Raw genomic sequence first — 23,168 nt, forward strand, 5'->3', positions numbered from 1 at the left:
CCTGCTCTTTGGGGTTGAGACATCCTCATCACCGAGTTCTCCCCCGAATGTGCAGTCGGTGACGGCCACTCCCATTGTTTCCCTTACTCTGGTCTTGGAGGGAGGCAGAGCAGCGGTTACCATCCTACCTTGCCCTTGAGGCACCTGAGGTCCAGAGAGGAGAGCAATACATTCAAGTCCTTCAGAGCCTGATGGCTCCAAGCTGGGGGGCACATTCACCCCTGAGCCCAATGCCCATGGGGCTGCTAGGCCTGCTCTCTCCCCTGGGGCCTCTGAGCTAGAAGGTACAGCACCTCTGGAAGCTTCAGTTCTGGGGGGCCAGTGCCAACAGCTATTGGACCTCTGGGGTGCACTGCTTCACAGGGGCTTTTGCAAGGAGGGCAGATGGGGTCTCAAATCATGTAGTCCTCGAGCTGGGAACAAACCTGATTTTGGTGGCTGCCCGCAGGCTGCCTCTTAGTCCACAAAGGATCTGGCAAGGATGAAGAAATGGGGGAGCTCAGATTCAGGGGAGTCTGAGGACCCACCCCAAGAGGACTCCTGCCCAGACCCCCTGGATGGAGACCGTAATTCCAGGCCAGCTCCAGCCAAGCCCCAGTTCTTCCCCACGGCTAAGAGCCGTAGCCGGCTTTTCGGGAAGTGCGACTCAGAGGAGGCTTCTCCGATGGATTGCTCTTATGAAGAAGGCCAGCCAGCCTCCTTCCCAGCCATCACAGTCAGCCCTGTTGTCATCATCCAGAAGCAGGAGGACGGCCCCACCTCTGCCAGGTAAGCTGTATCTGGAGCCTGGGCCCTCTCCTCACCAGGAGCCGAACGGGCTCACCTGGCTAAGGCCCCAGCGACGGAGATCACGTGGTGCTCGAGCTTCTGGGCTGCAGGTTCTAGAGCCAGGGAGCCGGTGGCCTTCAGAAATCCTGTGGCCCAGGATCTGCACTCATAGGAGCTTTGGGACACATGGTCATGGATGCTGGCATATATGCTGATCTTAGCTGCCGGCTGATCTGTAGGTGTCCGGGCCTCGAATGCTCAGCAGCCCCAAACATTTAGACTTTCAGTTGAAAAGCTCAAAGCCGGGATGCTTTTAGTTAGAGTGCAGAACAGTTCTAGTGAGGAGCCCACCAGCTCTCTTGCCTCCGCCAAGGCAGGTCAGGGAGGGTGACCTGCTAACTACTAGCTAGCCTCCGGGCCAGCGTGGGGACAATTTTTCACTTGGCAGTGGCCATCCAAACCCTTGAAACCCCTGCCTCCAGCCCCCTCCAGGCGACTGCCTCCAGAGCCCCAGCTGCTGAACAAGCAGGGAAGTGAGGGGCCAGGGCATTGGAGGAAGCGGGGGCAGGGAAGACTTTCTAGATGGTGCCTACAGACGGGGTGGGGATGGACTGAGGGCACATGCACTCCACAGTTCCTTGTTACATCAGTTTCCCAGACCGTCCCCTAGACTAAGGGATGGGTTTTGTACCACGTTTTCCCCCGTTTTGGTTTGCCCTGGGCTTTCGCTGTGCTCCCTGACAAGCGCTGAGGGCAAATCACAATAGTCCGATGAAGGTGTTGTCCGGCCCACAGGCAGCCGTCCCAGGATTCTGTCACTGCTGCACCTGAGAAGAGCCTCAAGCTCTATGATCGCAGGAAGATCTTTGAAGCGGTCGCTCAGAATAACTCTGAGGAGCTGCAGAGCCTGCTGCTCTTCCTGCAGAGGAGCAAGAAGCACCTCATGGACAGCGAGTTCAAAGGTGGCCCCGGACAGCCAGATTCCTGGGAGGGGCCGAGGCCGCCGTGCCCTGCTCTGACCCTCACTTTGTCTTGCAGACCCAGAGACAGGGAAGACCTGTCTGCTGAAAGCCATGCTCAACCTGCACGATGGGCAGAATGACACCATCCCCCTGCTCCTGGAGATTGCCCGGCAGACGGACAGCCTGAAGGACTTAGTCAACGCCAGCTACACGGACAGTTACTACAAGGGTGAGGAGGGGGTGGGGTCTGGCACGGCTCTGTCCACAAGCACACCCGGAGCCCAGAGGCGTTGTCGTGCCTGGGCAAGCCTCTCGGCTCCTTGCTCCCGGCACCAGCCACTGATGGCATGTCCTGCTCCCAGCGGGTCCTTGCTCCCGCCCCCCCCACCTGCTGGACTTGGTTTCTCCCGGTGCTGGTGGTCCCATCCTCCCCTCTGCGGACTGGGTGTTCTTTGCCTCTGGAAGCCATGGCTACTCTCTCTGCTACTGTTCCTTGACGTTGGGCAGTTCTAACTACTCCAGTCCCCGGTCTGGTGTTCCCTTGGGGGTCTCTACTCCTGCCTCAGGGACTCCCCGGGCCCCCTTTGGGCATTCCGGCCTGCTCTCCTCTTTTGTGGGGGAGTCATCTGGCATCTTCTGCCCAAGTCTTCCCCCTTGCACCTGTCCAAGCACAGGACTGTGAGCACAAAGCCAACGGCACGCATCTCCACAGGCCAGACGGCCCTGCACATTGCCATTGAGAGGCGGAACATGGCACTAGTCACCCTCCTGGTGGAGAATGGGGCAGACGTCCAGGCTGCAGCCAACGGGGACTTCTTTAAGAAAACCAAAGGGCGGCCTGGCTTCTACTTTGGTAGGGAGACCACATGGCAGACACTTGGCTTTTTGACAATTGCTAAGGGGAGGTTTGGGGTGGAGACAGAGGGATTTGGAGGCTGGGTGGCCCAGGGACCAAGCTAGTCTATTCCTGGGGCCCATCATATGCCTGTGTTGGCCACAGGTGAGCTGCCCCTCTCCTTGGCTGCATGCACCAACCAGCTGGGCATTGTGAAGTTCCTGCTGCAGAACTCTTGGCAGCCAGCAGACATCAGCGCCAGGGACTCCGTGGGCAACACGGTGCTGCACGCGCTGGTCGAGGTGGCCGACAACACAGCGGACAACACCAAGTTTGTGACGAGCATGTACAACGAGATTCTGATCCTAGGGGCCAAGCTCCACCCTACACTGAAGCTGGAGGAGCTCACCAACAAGAAGGGGCTGACACCACTGGCTCTGGCCGCCAGGAGTGGGAAAATTGGGGTACGGGGGAGGCTTCATGCCTGAGCTGGGGGCGTGACTTCCGAGGGTGCTGTGGGAGGGCACTGCCTGCCTTGCTGCACACCTGGCGTCACCCCCCTGCAGAGCCCTGCTGCTGTGATACTAGCCTGTAGGGGTGGGGGGTAGGGGGCTATTAGAGTAAGCCAGAGGAATTGTGAGATGCTGAGCAGAAGCCAGGCATCACCCCTGGCTCTCTCCGGTTTCCACCTCTGAGCAGCACCAGCCAGACACGGAGTGGGAGTGAGGTGCTGGGGCCTGGGCGTGGGGGTGGGTTGGCCAAGGGTGAAATGGATGCGACCGGGTGTGATCAGCCAAGTGCGATCAGGCAACGATGGGTCTGATGTGGCTACAGCTGGGGTCTGAGTAAGTGGGCAGGTTGGTCAGGAGGCTGCTGCATAGAAGTGAGGGCTCTCCTGGGGCTGGGCTGGGTCTCCAGCTGGCCTAGGAAGCAGACCTACTGTTGAGGCAGAGCCGGTGGCCTGGGGGGGATGCCCCCGTGGCGGGGCTCCAGGCTGGTCTCTCACAGGCTCTTGTATCCCTGTGGTAGGTCTTGGCCTATATTCTCCAGAGGGAGATCCAGGAGCCTGAGTGCAGGCATCTGTCCAGGAAGTTCACCGAATGGGCGTACGGGCCCGTGCACTCCTCGCTCTACGACCTGTCCTGCATCGACACTTGTGAGAAGAACTCGGTGCTGGAGGTGATCGCCTACAGCAGCAGTGAGACCCCCGTGAGTGGGCCTGGGTGGCGCCTGGGCAGGGCGGGCTTCTGGCCTCTCTGCGCCCCCGCCCCCATCCAGCTTTGCCTGTCCTTTCATCAGTGAAACCTGCTGCCTGGGGCCTAGGCCCTGATGCCTCATCTCCCCATTTGTTCCCACTGAATGTTTTCCTTCATCGTACAAATAATGTAGGCTAGTTTTCCCATAAAAACATAAATATTTCAGAGAGACAAAAAGAACCCTCTTTTTATACCATATAAAAACACGTGGCTTCATTTTGTTTACATAAATGGGATCATGCTATACAAAATGTAGAACAAGCAGTTTTTTCACTTACTGGTGTGTCCGTAGATCAGTTTATATTGTACATATGGGCCTGCTCCGTTCAAAAACTCCGGCTGCATGGTGTTCCCTAGTAGGGATGGGGAGTAAACGTCCATTGGAGGACATTTAGGTTATTTCCAGTTTTTTGCTACCACAATGCTGCAGGCCACTTGGCATGGGTTTGGGAATTTTTCTAGGATGCCTGGAATTGGAATTGCTAAATCAAAAAAGTATGTCTGTTTTAACGTTTTAATAGCTCCTGCCAAGTATCCTCCAAAAAGACTGCATCGATTCATTTGCCCACCACCAATGGGTATACATCTACCCATGTCCTTGTCAACCTGGGTATCATCAATCTTTTCTCAGAAACTAATTTAAGTTCTTGGGCCCAAAAATACTATCTTATTGATGTCTTCACTCTCATTTTCTTGACTAACGTGAGGTGGATAATTTTTCGTATAGTTATCTGACCATTCATATTTCTTTGGTAGATTTCCTATTCATTGTCCTCAGCCATCTCTTCTACTGGACTGTTGGCCCCATTCCTTTTGGTCTGTAGGTGCTCTTGTTATAGAATGAATTGATCCTTTCTCTACTGCATAAGTTGCAAATATTTTATTTTCTTCCAGTCTGTCTCTTGCCTCCTAACTTCATGTAAGGCATCATTTGCTTATAAAAGTTTTTCATTTTGAGAGTCAAATTAATTAGTCTTTTTCCTTTATAGCTTCTGTGACTTGTATCTTGCTTTGCAAGGCCTTTTCCATTTTAAGATTATACACATATCCTTCAATACTTTTGTTTAGCTCCTTTGTAGATATTTTATGTTTCGTTCCTTAATTTATCTAGAATTTATTTTTGTGTAGGTGTGAGGTAGGCATCTTACTTAATTATTTTGTTTCCAAATGAGGACTCCAGGGCCACTTAATGAAAAGTCTGTCCTACGACCTCTGCTTTGAAAGGCCACCTTCCCTGTCCATTCTTTCTAAGGTGATACCTGCCCCCGAGGCAGACCCAGGGGGTGGGTCTGGGCTGTCAGTGAGGAGGGGCTGCCACAGGATCTCACAGGACAGAGGCTGTGTTTACAGGGGCAAAGTTCAGGGGAGAGAGAGGTCTAGCCTGCTTTGCTCCGCCCTGCCAGCCTCCATCTGGGCTGCCTCGCTGAAGCTGGGCTTTGGAGAGGGCTGGCCCATGTCCGAAATGGCTCCAAAAAGGCTGGGGTGTTTGACCTAGAGAGGAGAGGGCTGTGGGGCCATGGCTGCCATTTTCATGTCTCTGAAGGCTCTCTTGGGCAGAAATTCAGTACTGGGGTCCCTGAGTACAGAACTGGGACAACTGGTGGAAAGCAGAGAAGACCAACTTTACTCCAGAGGATAAATCTTCCTGACAGTTACCATTTCTCCCCAGGCTGTGTGAGGCAGCAAGGCGATTCCTATCCCCAAAGCTATTGAAGAAGTCACTGAACAGAGACCTCACTGGGGGAGCTTAAGCTTGGGCTGGGGGTTGGACTTGATGGCCTGCAAAGGTTAGGATGACCTGATTTTGGCTCATCCATCTTAGGGAAGCTGGAACTTTAACAGAGACTCTTGGATATGAGATTTTGTGGTTTCTGGCTGGGGAGTGAGCCTCATCTCTCTCTGCTCCCCTTAGAATCGCCACGACATGCTTTTGGTGGAACCTCTGAACCGACTCCTGCAGGACAAATGGGACAGATTTGTCAAGCGCATCTTCTACTTCAACTTCTTCGTCTACTGCTTGTATATGATCATCTTCACCACGGCAGCCTACTACAGGCCTGTGGATGGCTTGGTGAGGACTGAGCCTCAGCTTCTGGACAGGGGAGTGGGGAGAGCGATGGGCATTCTTATAAGACCCCCAAGACCCAGGCCCAGGCCAGGCCCTGAACTCCTTCCCAGCTTGGTGGAGAGATGAAAAAGATCACCTGGAGCTCCTTATGTACCCATGCTCAGCCCTCCACCTCTCAGGCTGTCCTGGTAACACTCCTCCCCCAGCCTTCTCGGTCCCTCCTTTAGCCTCCTGGTTCTGTGAGGCCGAGTGTGTGGTCTACGAGGTCCCTGATGGCAGAGGAGGGATAACAGGTTAGAAAAGATGGAGGAATTAGGGCTCCAGAAGCAGCTCTTCCTTGGGTTGGCTGTCTGCAGGGTCATGGGCTAGCATGAGCCCTGGGCCCATTGCCATCCTGCTAACCTGCCCACTTTTGTTCACTCACTCGCTCATTTTTCATTCCCTGGTTGTCTACTTTTGAGCACATCTTCTTTTTTTCTTCAAAGATTTTATTTATTTATTTATTTGAGAGAGAGAGAGAGAGAGAGACAGAGAGAGAGAGCACAAGCAGGGGGAGCAGCAGAGGGAGAAGCAGACTCCCCACTGAGCAGGGAGCCCGACACGGGGCTCGATCCCAGGACCCTGGGATCATGACCCGAGCCGAAGGCAGATGTTTAACCGACTGAGCCAGCCAGGCGCCCCTTGAGCACATCTTCTGTGCCAGGCCCTGGGCCATCCTTCACATCAGCTTAAGACCAGACTTCTTCCTTTGCCAGGAGCTATTGACTCCTTTGAGTTACTGAATTGGATCCTTTCTATTCGATACCGAAGCACTTACTTTGTTGCCTTTATTTCCAGGGTGCCTTGCTTATAAATTTGATTTAAAATTCCACTTCCAAGTTAGGTAGAACCTGGTTTCTATCCACCTAGTAGGGCCATTTAATAATTTCATTTTATGAGAAAAGAGAAACATGCTAATAAGACAAGCTAGTGAAGCAGTGTTTACAAACCACCGATGGCCGGCAGAAAGGAAACCCACCCCAGGAAAGTGTCGGAGACACAAGGATGACACAGTGTGGGGGACGTCCCACCTCCCGCCATCCGCGGGCAGCCTTGACAGGGGCCCAGCGTGGCTGTGGGAGCAGCGGGAAGCACATGGCATTGAGTCTGTAGGAGTATCTGCAGCTACGCCATCAGGCCCGTCTCGGCAGAGCTCCGGGCCGGGACGCTGTCTGGGAGGTAGCACAGCACGGTGAGGATGCTCTGCCTGGCACCTAGGGGCTGCCGCTTGGGGAATCGGGTCCCACAGAGGGGCCTCCTTGCAATTGTCCCCAATAATGCATGGTCTTTAATTATGCCTCTCTCTTTTTTTAGATTTTATTTATTTATTTGACAGAGAGATATAGCGAGAGAGGGAACACTAGCAGGGGGAGTGGGAGAGGGAGAAGCAGGCCTCCTGCTGAGCAGGGCTCGATCCCAGGACCCTGGGACCATGACCTGAGCCGAAGGCAGACGCTTAACAACTGAGCCACTCAGGCACCCCTATGCCTCTCTCTTGATAGAGGGTGAGCCTCTTGGGCAGGGGCTGACTCTCAATCGCAGGGCTTGGTAAATGTTTGTTGAGTGAATAAATAAGTGAATGGAGTCACTAACTTCTCTGCACCTTGCAGCCTCCCTATAAGCTGAAACACACCGTTGGGGACTATTTCCGAGTCACTGGCGAGATTCTTTCTGTATCAGGGGGAGTCTACTTTTTTTTCCGAGGGGTAAGCATTCCTTCCCACACTGTGAGTTTCCATTATCACCAAAACAAAAAGCCAAGAGACTCACTCATTGCTCACTCACTCTTTAATTCATGGGAGAGATACACAGGTGAAGATGAGAGCCCTCCAAGCATTCACGACTGGGGGTTGAGGGTCTGCCCAGTGGGTTCCTGCAGGCCCAGGGTAGTCACGTTCGAAGACAGTCAGGACCCCTCACTGAATGTACAATTGACCCTTGAACACTGCAGGGGTTAGGTGCGCCAACTGCCTCCACAATCAAAAATCTGCATATAACTTTTGACTTCCCCCAAATTTAACTACTAATAGCCCACTATTGACTGGGAGCCTTACCAATAACATAAACAGTCAATTAACACATATTCTGTATGATATATGTATTGTGTACTACATTCTTACAATAAAGTAAGCTAGAGAAAAGAAAATGTTATTAAGAAAATCATAAGGAAGAGAAAATACATTTACAGTACTGTACTGTATTTACCAAAAACAACAACAACAACAACAAAACTGCATGTAAGTGGTCCCTCACAGTTCAAAACCATGCTGTTCAAGGATCAACTGTAATATTTAATTACAGAAGTAGAATGGAAGCGTCTTAAGTGACAGGATCATGACTGGTAGTTGTTCAATTAATCCAAACAGTCTGTTAAAGTTCAAAATAATGAAAGAAGTTTACACATATACTGGTATCATTTTATTTTACCTGAAAATACATGCATATTCTTTGGCAATTTTTCTAACATACGAACAGTCTTTTCTTTGAAATTGGGACCACTGTTACAGGTTACGTTGTTACAAATAATTGGAGATTATTGTGATTTTTTTCCCCTTAATCTTTTTGATCTAAGCTACACCCAATTTTTCTTAGTGACTCACCATTAAGGAGTCTTTCCAAATCATTGGACTCTGTCTTCACAGAAGCAACTATCTTTATTTTGCACTCGTATTTTCCATTATAATAAAATACAAAGCCACAGTAGCAAGTTGTAGTGGGCAAAAAGCACTCTCGGCAAGCAGGATTAACCGGTGGGAGGGAGTGGAGTGTGTGCGTGTCCGGGAGAGGATCTCCTAGCCACCAGCACTCACTGTGGGCATCAGTCAGAATGATTTCAGGGAGTGGAGAGCCCCGCCTAGTCTGGGGATTTAGGTCAGTGGAGGCTGATTAAATTTTTACTCTAATGCACAGTTCTTAGAGAAAACTAGGAAAAAATGCACATATTAAGAAGGAGAAAAAAATCTCTCCATCTCATCATTCAAACACAGCAATTAATAATATTTTGATGCTTTTCCTTCCTGTCTTTATTTCTAGCTATAGTTGTAATTCCACTCTCTATTTTTAAAAATCTCTCCCAACTGAGTTACATAACATTACCTGTTAGCCTCACTGTTCTACCCTCTTCAGAGTCTCTGCTCTGATGCACTCCTGTGTTCCATTGTAGGCTCTTTAGGGAACATTGCAAGTGTTCACCATGTAGCCTTTCCTGGGATCTCACTCTCTCTGTTTGCCTACAGATTCAATATTTCCTGCAGAGGCGGCCATCAATGAAGACCTTGTTTGTGGACAGCTACAGTGAGATGCTTTTGTACGTGACCTTTTGACTCTCATGCCTCAGCAGCACACAGCATCTTCTGGCCCCGTCCTAAGATTAGAGCCCTCCGTTCTCACCCATCCTTTTACATGTGCTGGGCCTGGAACATAGTAGGACCTCACAAACGTGTTGAATGAACGATGGAAGGCCCTCAGTAAATGTGTGTTGAGTGAGTGGATGCTGAGGCTCTTCTCTATGTCAGATATGCACCAGGTGCTAGGGAATGACCGGGCTTGGCTTGTGTGGCTTGGGGTCTGAGTTACAGTCGGAACGCTCCTGGTCATTTTTTTCATACATTCGTCCGACCATTTGGCATTCACTGAGTTGGCACTGGGATACTGAGATGAAACAGATATGATTCCTATCTTCAAGGAATTTCCAATCTTTAAGGCAGGGTTTCTCAGCCTTGGCACTGTGGACATTTTGGACTGGATGCCTCTTTGCTGTGGGGGCTGTCCTGTGCATTGTAGAATGTTTAGCAGCATCCCTGGCCTCTACCTTCCAGATGTCCCCCAGTCTTGACAGCCAAAAATGTATCCAGATATTGACAAATGCCCCCCACTTGGGGAGGTACACTGCTTTATGGGGAGACAGATGAGCAAAAACAGAGTTATAAAACAATGTGGTTGTCACTGAGAACCTCCTTCCTTCACAAAATAAACTGGAACCTTAGGAAGTTTCCTTGCAAGACCCAGGATACAGAGGGGGTCTTCAGATGGGGATGGATTCTTCTCCTAGGATCTCTTCTATGGACTTTACTCTGATCTCCAGGTTTCCCTCATTCCTGAGGCCTCTTTCTTTATTCCTGGCAAATGCAAGGAGTTGATTCTCATCCAATTGTAGCTAGCTTGTCCCTAAGACTCACAAACCCCATCCTTTTACTATAATCTTGAGATGCTTACACTTTTATTTTGTTTTGTTTTTTATTGGTTTCAGGGGTCAAATTTAGTGATTCATCAGTTGCATATAACACCCAGTGCTCATTACATCAAGTGCCTTCCTTAATGCCCATCACCCAATTAATTACCCCTTCCCCCCACCCACCTTCCCTCCAGCAACCCTCAGTTTGTTTCCTAGAGTTCAGCATCTCTTACAGCTTGCTGCCCTCTCAATTTTCATCTTATTTTATTTTTCCTTCCCTGCCCCTATGTTCATCTATTTTGTTTCTTAAATTCTACATATGAGTGAAATCGTATGGTATTTGTCTTTCTCTGAGATACTTACACTTTAACCCCAAAGAACAGGATCTGTAGAGTTAGTGCAATGCTGGTTTGCTTTACTAAGAGAAGCAATATTCTCCTACATAGCATTGTGCCAATAAACTTGATTCTATTTCTAGGAATACCCATTGTAGGCAGGTTAGAAATTTATTTTATTTTAATTTTTCAAAGCTACCCATGCACATAGGGAAACACTGAAGAGCACTAAAAAGCTTATAGCCAGGATATGAGTCCCTCATCTTAACCCTTCCCATTCCTTGCATTCCTCCCTCCCAGGGACAATCACTTTTCATTCTCGTAACTTTCTTCTGATGTTTACTCACCCAGTAGATGACGATTTAGCATCTTTGTACTTCCTTCCTTTCTGCTTCCACTCCTCTAGCCTTCTAATATGGTTCATAGTAATTTTTGTTTTCCTGGATATTGAGTAATTTATGTTCTTACGTCTCTACATGTAGTAATCACAGTCAAGCTTCATGATATACTATATTTCTTTTTTTCCTGTTTCTCCTAAAGTTAGTAATTGTCTTGTTTTTATTTGTTTAGTTTTATTTGTATCCACTGTTAACTCGTCCCACACATCTTGAAGTCTCTCAGTACAATTTTTCTCAAAATCAGTCACCTAAATTATATGATCGGAATCCCCTGCTCCTTTTCTTTTTTTCCTTGAGAGATTTCCTCCTGAAGTGCTGTCCTCTGTTTCTAACTGAGCTGGTTGCTCTCTGGGCCTGCTGCTTAGCTGTCATCCTGGGACTCCTCTTTGCTGCCAGCCTTGGGATACTCACTGCTTTCCTCCTGGGTTAGACTTCTTGTCTCTTTCTTGATTTTCCTCCTTGTTTTGTTTGAGCACATCCTTCAGTATTGTCATCTGGTGAAAAGGATGGTCTTATGGTAGAGAACACAGTGATGACAGCTTTCCATACCTGGTTCTTGAGTCTCATTGCTGCCACGTATACATCCAAGGTGTTATCCCTTCACTAGCACCTTGGAGATCCCTTTCACCTCTCTCCTGATTTGAATCCCTTATTTTCTGAACCTTATGTCTTCCTCTTTACTGATTCACTCCCTTGTTTGGGGGGAAGGCATCCTTTAGCCATAGAGAGAAGACACATAGTAGGGAAGGGGGGAGTAAAATTTATTTTAAATCTGGCATGTCTGATAATATTCTACTATACTTTCATGTTTGGTTGATAGCTTGGTTGGGTATAAAATTCTTCTAAAAATTTGAAGATATTTCTCCATTGTTTCCTTGCGTCCAGTATTATAGATGACAAGTCCAAAACCATTCTGATCCTGGATCCTCCTTTAAGACCTTGTTTTGTTTCTCTCTTTGTAAATCTGTAGTACCCTCCATTTGTTCCTAGTGTTCTTAAACTTAATGATGTGTCTTGATGTGGATGTGTTTTTATCCAATGTTCTGGGCACTTAGGGGGCTCTTTCAATCTGGAAATTTATATCTTTTATTTCTTGATTTCTCTTCTGGAACCCTATGATATATATATTGAACTTCCTGACCTAGTCTGAACCAGTTCTTGTATTTTTCCCACTTGGGTTTTATCTCTTTATCTTTGGCTCTTCTTTCTGGGAGGTTCAAGTCAACTTTAATTTCCAACACTTCTATTGAATTTATTATTTTTTGTATCATGTTTTTAATTTCTAAGTACTCTTTAAAAAATTCTTTGTTCCTTATTTATAGCATTCTATTCTTGTTTCATTGATGCAATCTTTTTTTGTCTCTCTGAGACTGTTAAAATAGTTTTTGGTAAATTTTTTCTTTTTGCATAGGTTTTATTTTCTCCAAGTTGTTGTTTCCCATTTTCTTGTTTTGCTCTATCTTTCATGTTAGAGGATATTTGGAAATTTTTGCTGGCTGCTCATGGGTAAGAGTGGAAGACTGAAAAGCTGGTTGGAAGCTCTTTTTAAAATTTTTTAAAAAGATTTTATTTATTTATTTGACAGAGAGCAGGAGAGAGAGTGAGAGAAAGCACAAGTGGGGGGAGCAGTAAGGGAGAGGGAGAAGCAAGCTCCCTACTGAACAGGGAGCCCAAAGCGGGGCTTAATCGCAGGACACCAGGATCATGACCAGAGCCGAAGGCAGACACTTAATTGACTGAGCCACCCAGGTGCCCCTAGAAGCTCTTAATGCGTGAATAGGGCTTATCAATTTTGAGCTTCACTATAAACTAGTCTATGTAAGCTCTTTATTGAAGAATATCCAAAGTTAGTCGATTGTATCTTTTCAATTTTCTACTTGGAGGGAAGAAGTCTGGTTGCCAGATTTCTGAGAACTGAGTGGAAAAGAGGGATTTCTGTAATCTGTATTATATAAAAATCATATAGTCTCCTGCTTTTGGTAAAATACCAATGCTTTCACTGTTGTTTGATGAAAGTGGGTCCAAAGATCCTCTGTTTTATCTTCTTCAGAGACAAAACCTCCACTCTTCCTTATTTTAGGTCTCTTCATCTCTCCTCCAGCAGTCCCTAAGCCTTTTGAGACTTTCCCCCCTACAGATTTGGATTTGGTTTTGTTGCATCTGCTAAGTCAGTTTTCATTTGTCCACTGCTTCCCAAATTCATATGTGGGGGCTCCATTTGCCACCCAAGGCAACTCTTTACCTATCTCAACTGGTGTCAGTTCTTATCTTGGCTAAGGTTCTGCAAATACAGAGGAATAAAGTTCTGCAAATACAGATGAATAGTTTTCCTTTGCAGCAGAATTGATGAGCCAGTCTACTGACATCAATTTGCAGTAAACTCACATCAGTGCTTTTTGCTGGGTTCTCTCCTACCAATGGGAGTTGAGGTGGTCAGTGTGGTCTATAGTGTAAAGGTAGCTGGGGGAACTTTCAGGAGGAGGCTGTGATGAACAGGAGACCTGGGATGAATATGTAAAGAAGGGAGCCCTGGGCAGACTCTGACATAGGATTATCAGATTTACTCTACCTTATCCATGGATCCTACTTAGGTAGCCCTCAGCAGGCCAAGTTGCTGAGGGACATCTTCCCTGGCTCTGCTTCTGAGTTTGAGGGTGTGACCTGCAGACTCCACTGTGATTTTTCAGGAGAGCATGGCCTGCCCCTCCTTACTGATAAAGTCAGCCTTTTTTCATTATTGCCTTTTTAGATGTTTTTTTCCTAATTGCCCCTTCCATGAAATCTAGTACCACAAATATACTGTATAGTTGTCTATGTACTGCGTTAATATTTGTGCTTTCTACAAAAAGAGAGTAAGATTTTGCACCCCCCCTAACCAACTTTTGCCCTCTTGGGGTTGCTGTTGCTCCCACTGGCTAAAGGAGGCAGGACAGCCAACCCTGGCTCCTACCACAGCCTGTGGTCTGTGCTTCTGAGGGGTGCCAGGTCTTCTGGGTGCTCACAGACAGAGCTTCCTATCCCTCCACCTTCAGTTTTGTGCAGTCACTGTTCATGCTGGGGACCGTGGTGCTGTACTTCTCCCACCACAAGGAGTACGTGGCCTCCATGGTGTTCTCCCTGGCCATGGGCTGGACCAACATGCTCTACTACACCCGCGGCTTCCAGCAGATGGGCATCTATGCTGTTATGATTGAGAAGGTGGGTGCCAGTGTCCAAGCAGTTTCTCCACAGAGCCCGTCTATACCATGGGTGTGTGGGACATGGTCTACAAACTGTCCATCCTCTGTAATGTCTGGGGAGGTGTTGGTTTAGTTCAGGACCCACTTTCCCAGCTAATTCCTCAAGAATCAGGCTATCTGGCCCTGACCCAGGTTTGGGGGCTCCGCTGAAACTTGACCCCTTTACATACCAGGCCCCCATCTCCCACCAGAACAAAGGCCAAGGAGGGGGGAGTTGTGGGTGACGTCCGTATGACCCCAGAACTGAAAACCACCAAACCAAACCCTCCTGCATGTTCTCCAGTTCTACTTGGGCTCAAGATTAACCCCCAGGCTGACATAGTCCTGACCCTTCCCTTGGCCTTGTCTGGGACTGGACTCGGTTCTGACAAGCCTGCTCTCTCCTGCAGATGATCCTGAGAGACCTGTGTCGCTTCATGTTTGTCTACCTTGTTTTCTTGTTCGGGTTTTCCACAGGTAATGGGCTTGCTCAGGGCTGGTGGTGGGCAGAGATCCTGCTCACCTCAGCTTCCTGAGGACTCTGCAGGGGCTGGGTGGGGAGAGGCCCGCTGGGGTGTGTATCTGCAGGTGACAGAGCTGGAAAATAAAAAACACAGAGAAATGAGCAGGAGAACCTGGAAATGTAATTCATAAAACATTGTAAGCAATTTTAGAGGTATGAAATGCTGCTTGCCTAAAGTATAGCTGCATTTTGGCTTATTTTTTTAAACTTTTTATTTTTAATTAATTAATTAATTAATTGAGAGAGAGGGAGAGGGGCAGAGGGAGAGGGGGAGAGAGACTCTTAAGCAGGCTCCATGCCTAGCGCAGAGCCTGACTCACAACCCTGTGACCATGACTTGAGCTATAATCAGGAATTGACACTTAACTGAGCCACCCAGGTGCCCCTTTTTAAATTTTAATTTTGACATTATTTCAGACTTTCAGAAAACTTGTAAATAATGCAAATAACTTCTTTACTTATTATCCCAAATTTTACCACATTTTAAAATCACATTCTCTCCCTGGTACACACACACACACACACACACACACACATGAGCACATGCACACCACCACCACCACCATACTTAAAAAGAAAAAAAGTAAGCTGCAGACATGATCAGCCCTTTACCACTGGATAAAGCCTGCATTTCCTAAAAACAAGAATATTTTCTTACATAAACAATGTATAATGATCAAAATAGGGAAATAAACATCAATACAGTACTATTAGCTAATCTACCAAACTTATTCAGATTTCACCAATTGTCCTAATAACGTCCTTTAGAGAAATGAAAATCCCAGATCAGGAATTACATTCAGTTGTCATGTCTCTTTGGTTTCTTTAATCTGGAGTGGTTCCTCAGTTTTTCCTTATTTTTTGTGACCTTAACATTTTTAATGAGTAAAGGCTAGTTTTTACAATGTCTCTCAATTTGAGTTTGTCTGATGTTTCCTCACAGTTAGATTCAGGTATGCATTTTTTTATCAGAATGTCAAGGAAGTAATGTGTGTCTTCCTCAGTGCATTGTATCAGGAGTCCCACAATGTTTGTTTAGTCCATTTCTGGTGATGTTAGCTTTAATTACTTGGTTTTGACAGGTCTGCTAGATTACTGTCAAGTAATTACCTTTCCCTTTGGAATCAATAAGTAATTTGTGAGGAGATGCTTTGAGACTAGGTAGATATCCTATTTCTCATCAAACTTTCGACTGGTAGTTTTAACATCCACTGATGATTCTCACTTGAATCACTTAATCCTAATAGTTGCTAGACGACAATTTTCTAACTCCGTCATCCCTTCGACATTTATTAGCTGGTATTCTATTGTAGGGAGGAGCTTTCCATTCTCCTACATTCATTTATTATTTACATCAGCATGGCCTCACAGATTCTTTTCTGGTTTTGTTTCTTTTTCGTGGATTCTCACTTTGTTAAATGGGTCATAATCTTTACTATTACCACCTATCTTGACGCTGAGATTGTCTGAGTAATCATATTTACTTGGGGCCTCTCCAAGCTGGTTCCTGTGCCCTTCTGACACACGCACAGCATTTCCGGACACCTGGTTCTGCTTTGATCCTCATCTGAGTCCTGCAGTTACGTGGTTCATATGCACACCCTCCCCTGTCCCCACCCCACGGCCTGTTTTGGAATCTCTGTCTCAGAGTTATGGACAGCTTTGACTAGGAGCTTTGACTGACAGGGGTGGGTGTGGGCTCTGGCACCCAGTCTGTCGGTCCCCACAGGAAGTGGGTTAATGGATACCGGATACACAGTAACCGTGGGGCACAACTGTTAGAGAAGCTCTCAGGCTCCAGATTATATTTCCCAAAGAAAGGTGTAGCAAGCAGCAAGAGACTCTTCTGCTCTGAGCTGCTTAGTCCCTATCATTCTGGAATGAGCTGGCTCTGGGTCACCCTCTAAGGGGTACAGGCAGACAGGGGGTGATTGAGAAGCTGGGTATGGATTCAGAACTGATATGTAAAGTTAGGCAGGTTGTGTGCTGCACAAAGGTGACTGTATTCACATTGTATATATAGATTTGCATATTTATTTTAACAGTTTTCTCCTAGCGGAGGATGATAAAGTTCTTATTGTAACAGAACAGTATACAGTTGGCCCTTGAACAACATGGGGATTAGGAACACCAATTCCCTGCACAGTCAAAAATCTGTAAATAACTTTTGACGCCCTCAAAACTTAATAATAGCCCACTGCTGATCAGAAGCCTTACCAATAACATAAACCGTTAATTAACACATATTTTGTATATTATATATTATATACTGTATTCTTATAATAAAGTAAGTTAGAGAAAAGAAAATGTTATTAATAAAATCATACAGAAAATACATTTACAGTACTATACTGTGTTTATTGAAAAAATTCTGTGTATAAGTAGACTCATGCAGTTCAAACACATGTTGTTCAAGGATCAACTATACTACAACAGTTTGCTGATAGTTCTGAAGAAGAGGGTTGTTTTTCTGTTTTTAAATTCACAAAAAAGTGTCCCATGGCCAAGCAGCATTCCTGCTGCAGACCCATCCTGAGATATGGGGTATGTCTGTTGGTGGATCTGTCTTGGCTTCCATCCAGCTGCACCTGTCCCTCTCCATGCCCTGTAGCGGTGGTGACACTGATTGAGGATGGGAAGAATAACTCTGTGCCGGCTGAGTCCACATCGCACAGGTGGCGAGGGCCTGGCTGCCGGCCACCCGACAGCTCCTACAACAGCCTGTACTCCACGTGTCTGGAGCTGTTCAAGTTCACCATTGGTATGGGCGACCTGGAGTTCACCGAGAACTATGACTTCAAGGCTGTCTTCATCATCTTGTTGCTGGCCTATGTGATTCTCACCTATATCCTTCTGCTCAACATGCTCATTGCCCTTATGGGTGAGACTGTCAACAAGATCGCGCAGGAGAGCAAGAACATCTGGAAGCTACAGGTGGGTCAGTGGGTGGGGTGTGCGCAGCAGGAGGCTGTCTGCAGCTCTGTTTGCTGCTTAACACAGCTAGGTGTGTGAGCTCCTGCAGGGTTTGAGGAAGGGCAGAGAGCCCAGGCAGCCCTGGGGGATCAAGCAGCAGCATCTCTCCCCCAGTCGACTCCCTTCTGGGCCCTCCTTCAGGGTTTCCCTCCCAAGCATCCCCAACTGGTGTTCACAGCATGTGCTTACTGTGGCTGGGCAGTCCCCAGGGTCAGGAGATGGAGGGCTCAGCCCCATGGGGTGCCCACCTCACAGGAGCTTGGTCTAGGGTGGGCACCAGACACCAGACTTGGGGGCAGCAGCTAGAATGGGGTGAGCCCTAACAGCTGCATTTTTGAGGCCCCTGGTCCACATCTACCCTCCCACCTAATAATAAAAGTGTCATTCTTATTAAGTAGCATTGACTCTATATACCATGTATTGTTCTAAGTGTGTTACATCCTCTCATTTAATTCTCACAACAATGCTATCAAGTGGCTACCATTACTGTTCCCACTTTTGGATAAAGGCACTGAGGCCTAGAGAAGTTAGGTATCTGTGTCCAAGGTAACTACAGATCTTCCGCAACCTACAATGGGGTTACATTCCGATAAACCACCATAATTTAAAAATGCGTTTAATACACCCATCTTACTGAACATCACAGCTTAGCCTGGACTACCTTAAATGTGCTTAGAACACTTAACATTAGGCTACAGTTAGGCAAAATCATCTAACACAAAGCCTATTTTATAATAAAGTGTCGGACATCTTATGAAATTTATTGAATACTATAATAAAAGTGAGAAACAGAATGGTTGTATGGGTACAGAGTGGTTGTAAGTGTACTGGTTGTTGACCGTTGTGATCGCATGGCTGACTGGGAATGCCCAGCATCACGAGAGAGGATTGTACCGTATTTTGCTAGCCTGGGAAAAGATCCACATTCAAAACTTGAAGTATGGTTTCTGCTGAATGCGTATTGCTTTCACACCATCGTAAAGTTGAAAATCATTAAGTTGAACCATCGTAAGTTGGGGACTATCTGTGGTAAGTAGCACAGTCAGTATTCAAGCCAAGCGGTCCCATCTTGTGGCCCTGCTCTTAGCTACTACACTATCTGCCCCTTTGTGAGCACTTCGGGGAAGAGTCCGGGGCTGGACACTCCACATCACTCATGGGAGGCCCTGCCCCGACCCGAGCTAGCAGGCACCAGCAGTGCCTGGGCAGGTCTGGGCTGGATAGGCTGAGCTTGGACTGTGCACCTGCCAGGCTACAGAAACAAGCCTGATATAGAAGGCCCTGGGGTTTAGCTTAGGGGCACGGGGGCTGGGAGAAACTCTGGAGAGGCTGATCTTGGAAGCCCCACTGGCAGCCAAGGGAAGCCCCGGGATGAGCCCTCTGCCCCTCTGCTCTCTGTGTCTTCTCACAGAGAGCTATCACCATCCTGGACACGGAGAAGAGCTTCCTTAAGTGTATGAGGAAGGCCTTCCGCTCAGGCAAGCTGTTGCAAGTGGGGTACACACCTGACGGCAAGGATGACTACAGGTGGTGTTTCAGGTAATGCCCAGGCAAGAAATCAAACTTAGGGAGCTCAGGGGCTTACTTATAGATATCAGGGATCTACCCCGAGCCAGCTATGGGTACAGAGGCCATTCTGGGGCTTTGTGGGCATAGGGGACTCACCTAGAGCCAGCTGTGGATAGAGAAACCTGTCTCAGGGCTTCGTGGGACCAGTCATGAACATAGGGGACTCTCCCAAGGCCAGCTGTAGGTAGGTACAAGGGCTACCCCAAGGCTCAGCTGTGGGCATCAGGGACTTACTGTGGGCATAGGAGACCTACTGGAAAGTGAGGTGTCCAAAAGGGGTCATCCAGTGATCAGGGTCAGAACCAGGAATCCAGCATTTAAAGTCCCTGGGCTTCATGATGTGGTCCGAGAACACAGCTTTGGGGGTGGTGTCCAAAAAGCAGGCCCCTCTCAGCCCTCCCCCTACCAGCTATGTCTCCCGATCCTGGTCTATGGGCTTCTTGGGATTGGCCTGTGGCACTAAGCCCTCAACCTGGGAAGCTAGGCATGGCTTTTAGGCCCTCAGCTCCTAGCTCCCTTGTCTCCTTGCCCTGCAGGGTGGATGAGGTCAACTGGACCACCTGGAACACCAATGTAGGTATCATCAATGAAGACCCGGGCAACTGTGAGGGCATCAAGCGCACCCTGAGCTTCTCCCTGCGGTCAGGCAGAGGTGAGGTGTGAGGGAAGGGTGCTGTGGCATGGAGGTGGCCTGATGTTGGGCAGGTGAAGCCCTGGGGGGTCCTTGCTCCTTGCAGGCCCTCTTCACCCCCCAGCCTGGATGCTGGGACAGCCCCAAGGGTCAGGCGCCTGCACACACTCAGTCGCAGGCACTCTGTGTACTCTCACACCTTCCTGCACAGCCGACTGTGACACATGCCCACGCTCACCAGCTCTGCCAGCACCCTGGCCCAGGCACCTGTCCTCAGGTGCCCCAGCGGAAGCCCTTTGTCCCGTGTACAGCCATCTGGGACAGCTGGCCTTGTTGTGGGCTGCCCTGTCTTCTCCTCCCGTTGCTCATACCCAGTGTCACATTCCGCTCTGTGAGGCCTCCGGGCACAAGCAGGTGCAGGCAAAAACTCCCCTTGCAGGAACACATCCAGGCAGGCGGAGGAAGCATGGGGAGAGTAGAGGGTAGATATACCTTGAGCAGAAATGCTCTGCAGAAAATCACCACCAGAAAAAAAAAGTCCTTTAACAGTTCATGGTAAACATTTAATAGTACGTGTTAAATTAAAGGTCTAATTGAGAACATTTACTTAAAAATGAAGCAAACCTAGTTTGTATTGAACAGATTTTGAGTTATAATTACAATTCTGCACTGATTCTTTGTTTTTAGCTTTTAGAAAATTGTGGTAAAATATGTATAATACAAAAGTTGCCATTTTAATCATTTTTTAAGTGTACAATTCATTGGTGTTAATTGCATCCACAGTGTTGTGCAACCTTCACCACTATCTATTTCCAAAACATTTTCATTATTTCAAACAGGAACTGTACCTATTGAACAATTACTCCTATTTCTCCCTCCCGCCAGCCCCTGGTAACCTCTATTCTACCTTCTGTCTCTGTGGTTTTGCCTAGGGTAGATACCTCAGTATAAGTGGAACTCACATTTTGTGTCTGGCTCAGTGATATTCCAGTGTAGGTATATACCATGTTTTATTTACTATTCACCTGTTCAATCAACGCCAGGATTGTGTCCAACTTTTTGGCTGTTGTGAATAATGCTACGAACATTGATCTACACAATTCTGTTTGACTCACTGCCTTCAGTTTTTTATTATTAATTAATTAATTAATTTATAGAGAGGCAGAAGCGGGGAGGGGCAGAGGGAGAGAGAGAATCTTAAGCAGGCTCCACACCCAGCGTGGAGCCCGACAACGAGGGGCTCAATCTCATGACCCTGAGATCAAGACCTGAGCTGAAATCGAGAGTCGGATGCTTCAGTTCTTTTGGATAGAAATGAAACTGCTGGGTCATATGATCATTCTATGTTTAACTTTTTAAGGAACTGCCAAACTGTTTTCTAAAGCAGCTGTATTTCTGTACATTCCCACCAGCAATACATGAGGGTTCCACATCCTCACCAACACTTGCTGTTTTCTGGGGTTTTGTGGTGGTGGTGGTTGTAGCCATTGTAATGGATGTGAAGTTGTATCTCATTGTGGTTTTGATTTGCATTTCCCTAATGACTAGATTTTGAATATCTTTTCATACGCTCATTTGTCATTATAGGTACTCTTTGGAGAAATGCCTATTAGAGCAATTGGCCCATTTAAAAATTTGTTTTGTTGTTGCTGAGTTATAAAAGTTCTTTATACCTTTGGGTATTGATCCTTAGCAGGCATATCATCTGCCAGTGTTTTCTTCTATTCTGTGAGTTGTCATTTGATATGAAAGTTTTTATTTTGATGAAGCTCAATTTATCTATTCTTTTCTTTTATTGCCTATTCTTGTGGTGTAATATGTAAGAAATTATCACCAAATCCAATGTCTTGAAGATTTTCCCCTATGTTTTTTTGTAAGAGTTCTGTAGTTTTAGTTCCCTACCATTTTTATTTATTTATTTATTTTTTCAATTTTTTTATTGTTATGTTAATCCCCATACATTACATCATTAGTTTTAGATGTAGTGTTCCATGATTCATTGTTTGTGCATAACACCCAGTGCTCCATGCAGAACGTGCCCTCCTCAATACCCATCACCAGGCTAACCCATCCTCCCACCCCCCTCCCCTCTAGAACCTTCAGTTTGTTTTTCAGAGTCCATCGTCTCTCATGGTTCGTCTACCCCTCCGATTTCCCCCCCTTCATTCTTCCACTCCTGCTATCTTCTTCTTTTTTTTTTCCTTAACATATATTGCATTATTTGTTTCTGAGGTACAGATCTGAGATTCAACAGTCTTGCACAATTCACAGCGCTTACCAGAGCACATACCCTCCCCAGTGTCCATCACCCAGTCACCCCATCCCTCCCACCCCACCCCCCACTCCAGCAACCCTCAGTTTGTTTCCTGAGATTAAGAATTCCTCATATCGGTGAGGTCATATGATACATGTTTTTCTCTGTTTGACTTATTTCGCTCAGCATAATACCCTCCAGTTCCATCCATGTCGTTGCAAATGGCAAGATCTCATTCCTTTTGATGGCTGCATAATATTCCATTGTATATATATACCACACCTTCTTTATCCATTCATCTGTTGATGGACATCTTGGCTCTTTCCACAGTTTGGCTATTGTGGACATTGCTGCTATAAACATCGGGGTGCACGTAGCCTTTCGGGTCCCTACTTTTGTATCTTTGGGGTAAATACCCAGTAGTGCAATTGCTGGATCATATGGTAGCTCTATTTTCAACTTTTTGAGGAACCTCCATATCCCTACCATTTTTACATTGATTTTTTTTTCTCCCTTGGATTTCTTTTTTTTTTAATTTTATTATGTTATGTTAATTACCATACATTACATCATTAGTTTTTGATGTAGTGTTCCATGATTCATTGTTTGTGTATAACACCCTGTGCTCCATGCAGAACGTGCCCTCTTTAATACCCATCACCAGGCTACCCATCCTCCCACCCCCCTCCCCTCTAGAACCCTCAGTTTGTTTCTCAGAGTCCATAGTCTCTCGTGGTTCATCTCCCCCTCCGATTCCCCCCCTTCATTTTTCCCTTCTTACTATGTTCTTCTTCTTTTTTTTTAACATATAATGTATTATTTGTTTCAGAGGTACAGGTCTGTGATTCAACAGTCTTACACAGTTCACAGCGCTCACCATAGCACATACCCTCCCCAGTGTCTATCACCCAGCCATCCCATCCCTCCCACCCCAACCCCCACTCCAGCAACCCTCAGTTTGTTTCCTGAGATTAAGAATTCCTCATATCAATGGATAAAGAAGATGTGGTATATATATACAATGGAATATTATGCAGCCATCAAAAGGAATGAGATCTTGCCATTTGCAACGACGTGGATGGAACTGGAGGGTATTATGCTGAGCGAAATAAGTCAAACAGAGAAAGACATGTATCATATGACCTCACTGATATGAGGAATTCTT

General features: G+C 46.9%; 1 protein-coding gene across 1 annotated transcript in view; it reads left to right on the forward strand.

Annotated features, from left to right (window-relative positions):
• The first annotated feature begins 481 nt into the window (after positions 1–481).
• Positions 482–23,168, forward strand: part of TRPV1 (transient receptor potential cation channel subfamily V member 1) — a 32,330-nt gene continuing 9,643 nt past the window's right edge. The window contains exons 1-14 of the mRNA XM_032399102.1: positions 482–768; positions 1,564–1,730; positions 1,807–1,959; positions 2,443–2,583; positions 2,731–3,029; positions 3,595–3,774; positions 5,734–5,892; positions 7,539–7,634; positions 9,165–9,235; positions 13,868–14,033; positions 14,464–14,530; positions 17,188–17,510; positions 18,961–19,088; positions 19,655–19,770. Coding sequence (XP_032254993.1) covers positions 482–768; positions 1,564–1,730; positions 1,807–1,959; positions 2,443–2,583; positions 2,731–3,029; positions 3,595–3,774; positions 5,734–5,892; positions 7,539–7,634; positions 9,165–9,235; positions 13,868–14,033; positions 14,464–14,530; positions 17,188–17,510; positions 18,961–19,088; positions 19,655–19,770 — 2,353 coding nt within the window. The remainder of the gene's footprint in view (positions 769–1,563; positions 1,731–1,806; positions 1,960–2,442; positions 2,584–2,730; positions 3,030–3,594; positions 3,775–5,733; positions 5,893–7,538; positions 7,635–9,164; positions 9,236–13,867; positions 14,034–14,463; positions 14,531–17,187; positions 17,511–18,960; positions 19,089–19,654; positions 19,771–23,168) is intronic.

This window comes from Phoca vitulina, unplaced genomic scaffold (assembly GCF_004348235.1).
Source record: "Phoca vitulina isolate PV1807 unplaced genomic scaffold, GSC_HSeal_1.0 scaffold128, whole genome shotgun sequence".
Taxonomy (NCBI): domain Eukaryota; kingdom Metazoa; phylum Chordata; class Mammalia; order Carnivora; family Phocidae; genus Phoca; species Phoca vitulina.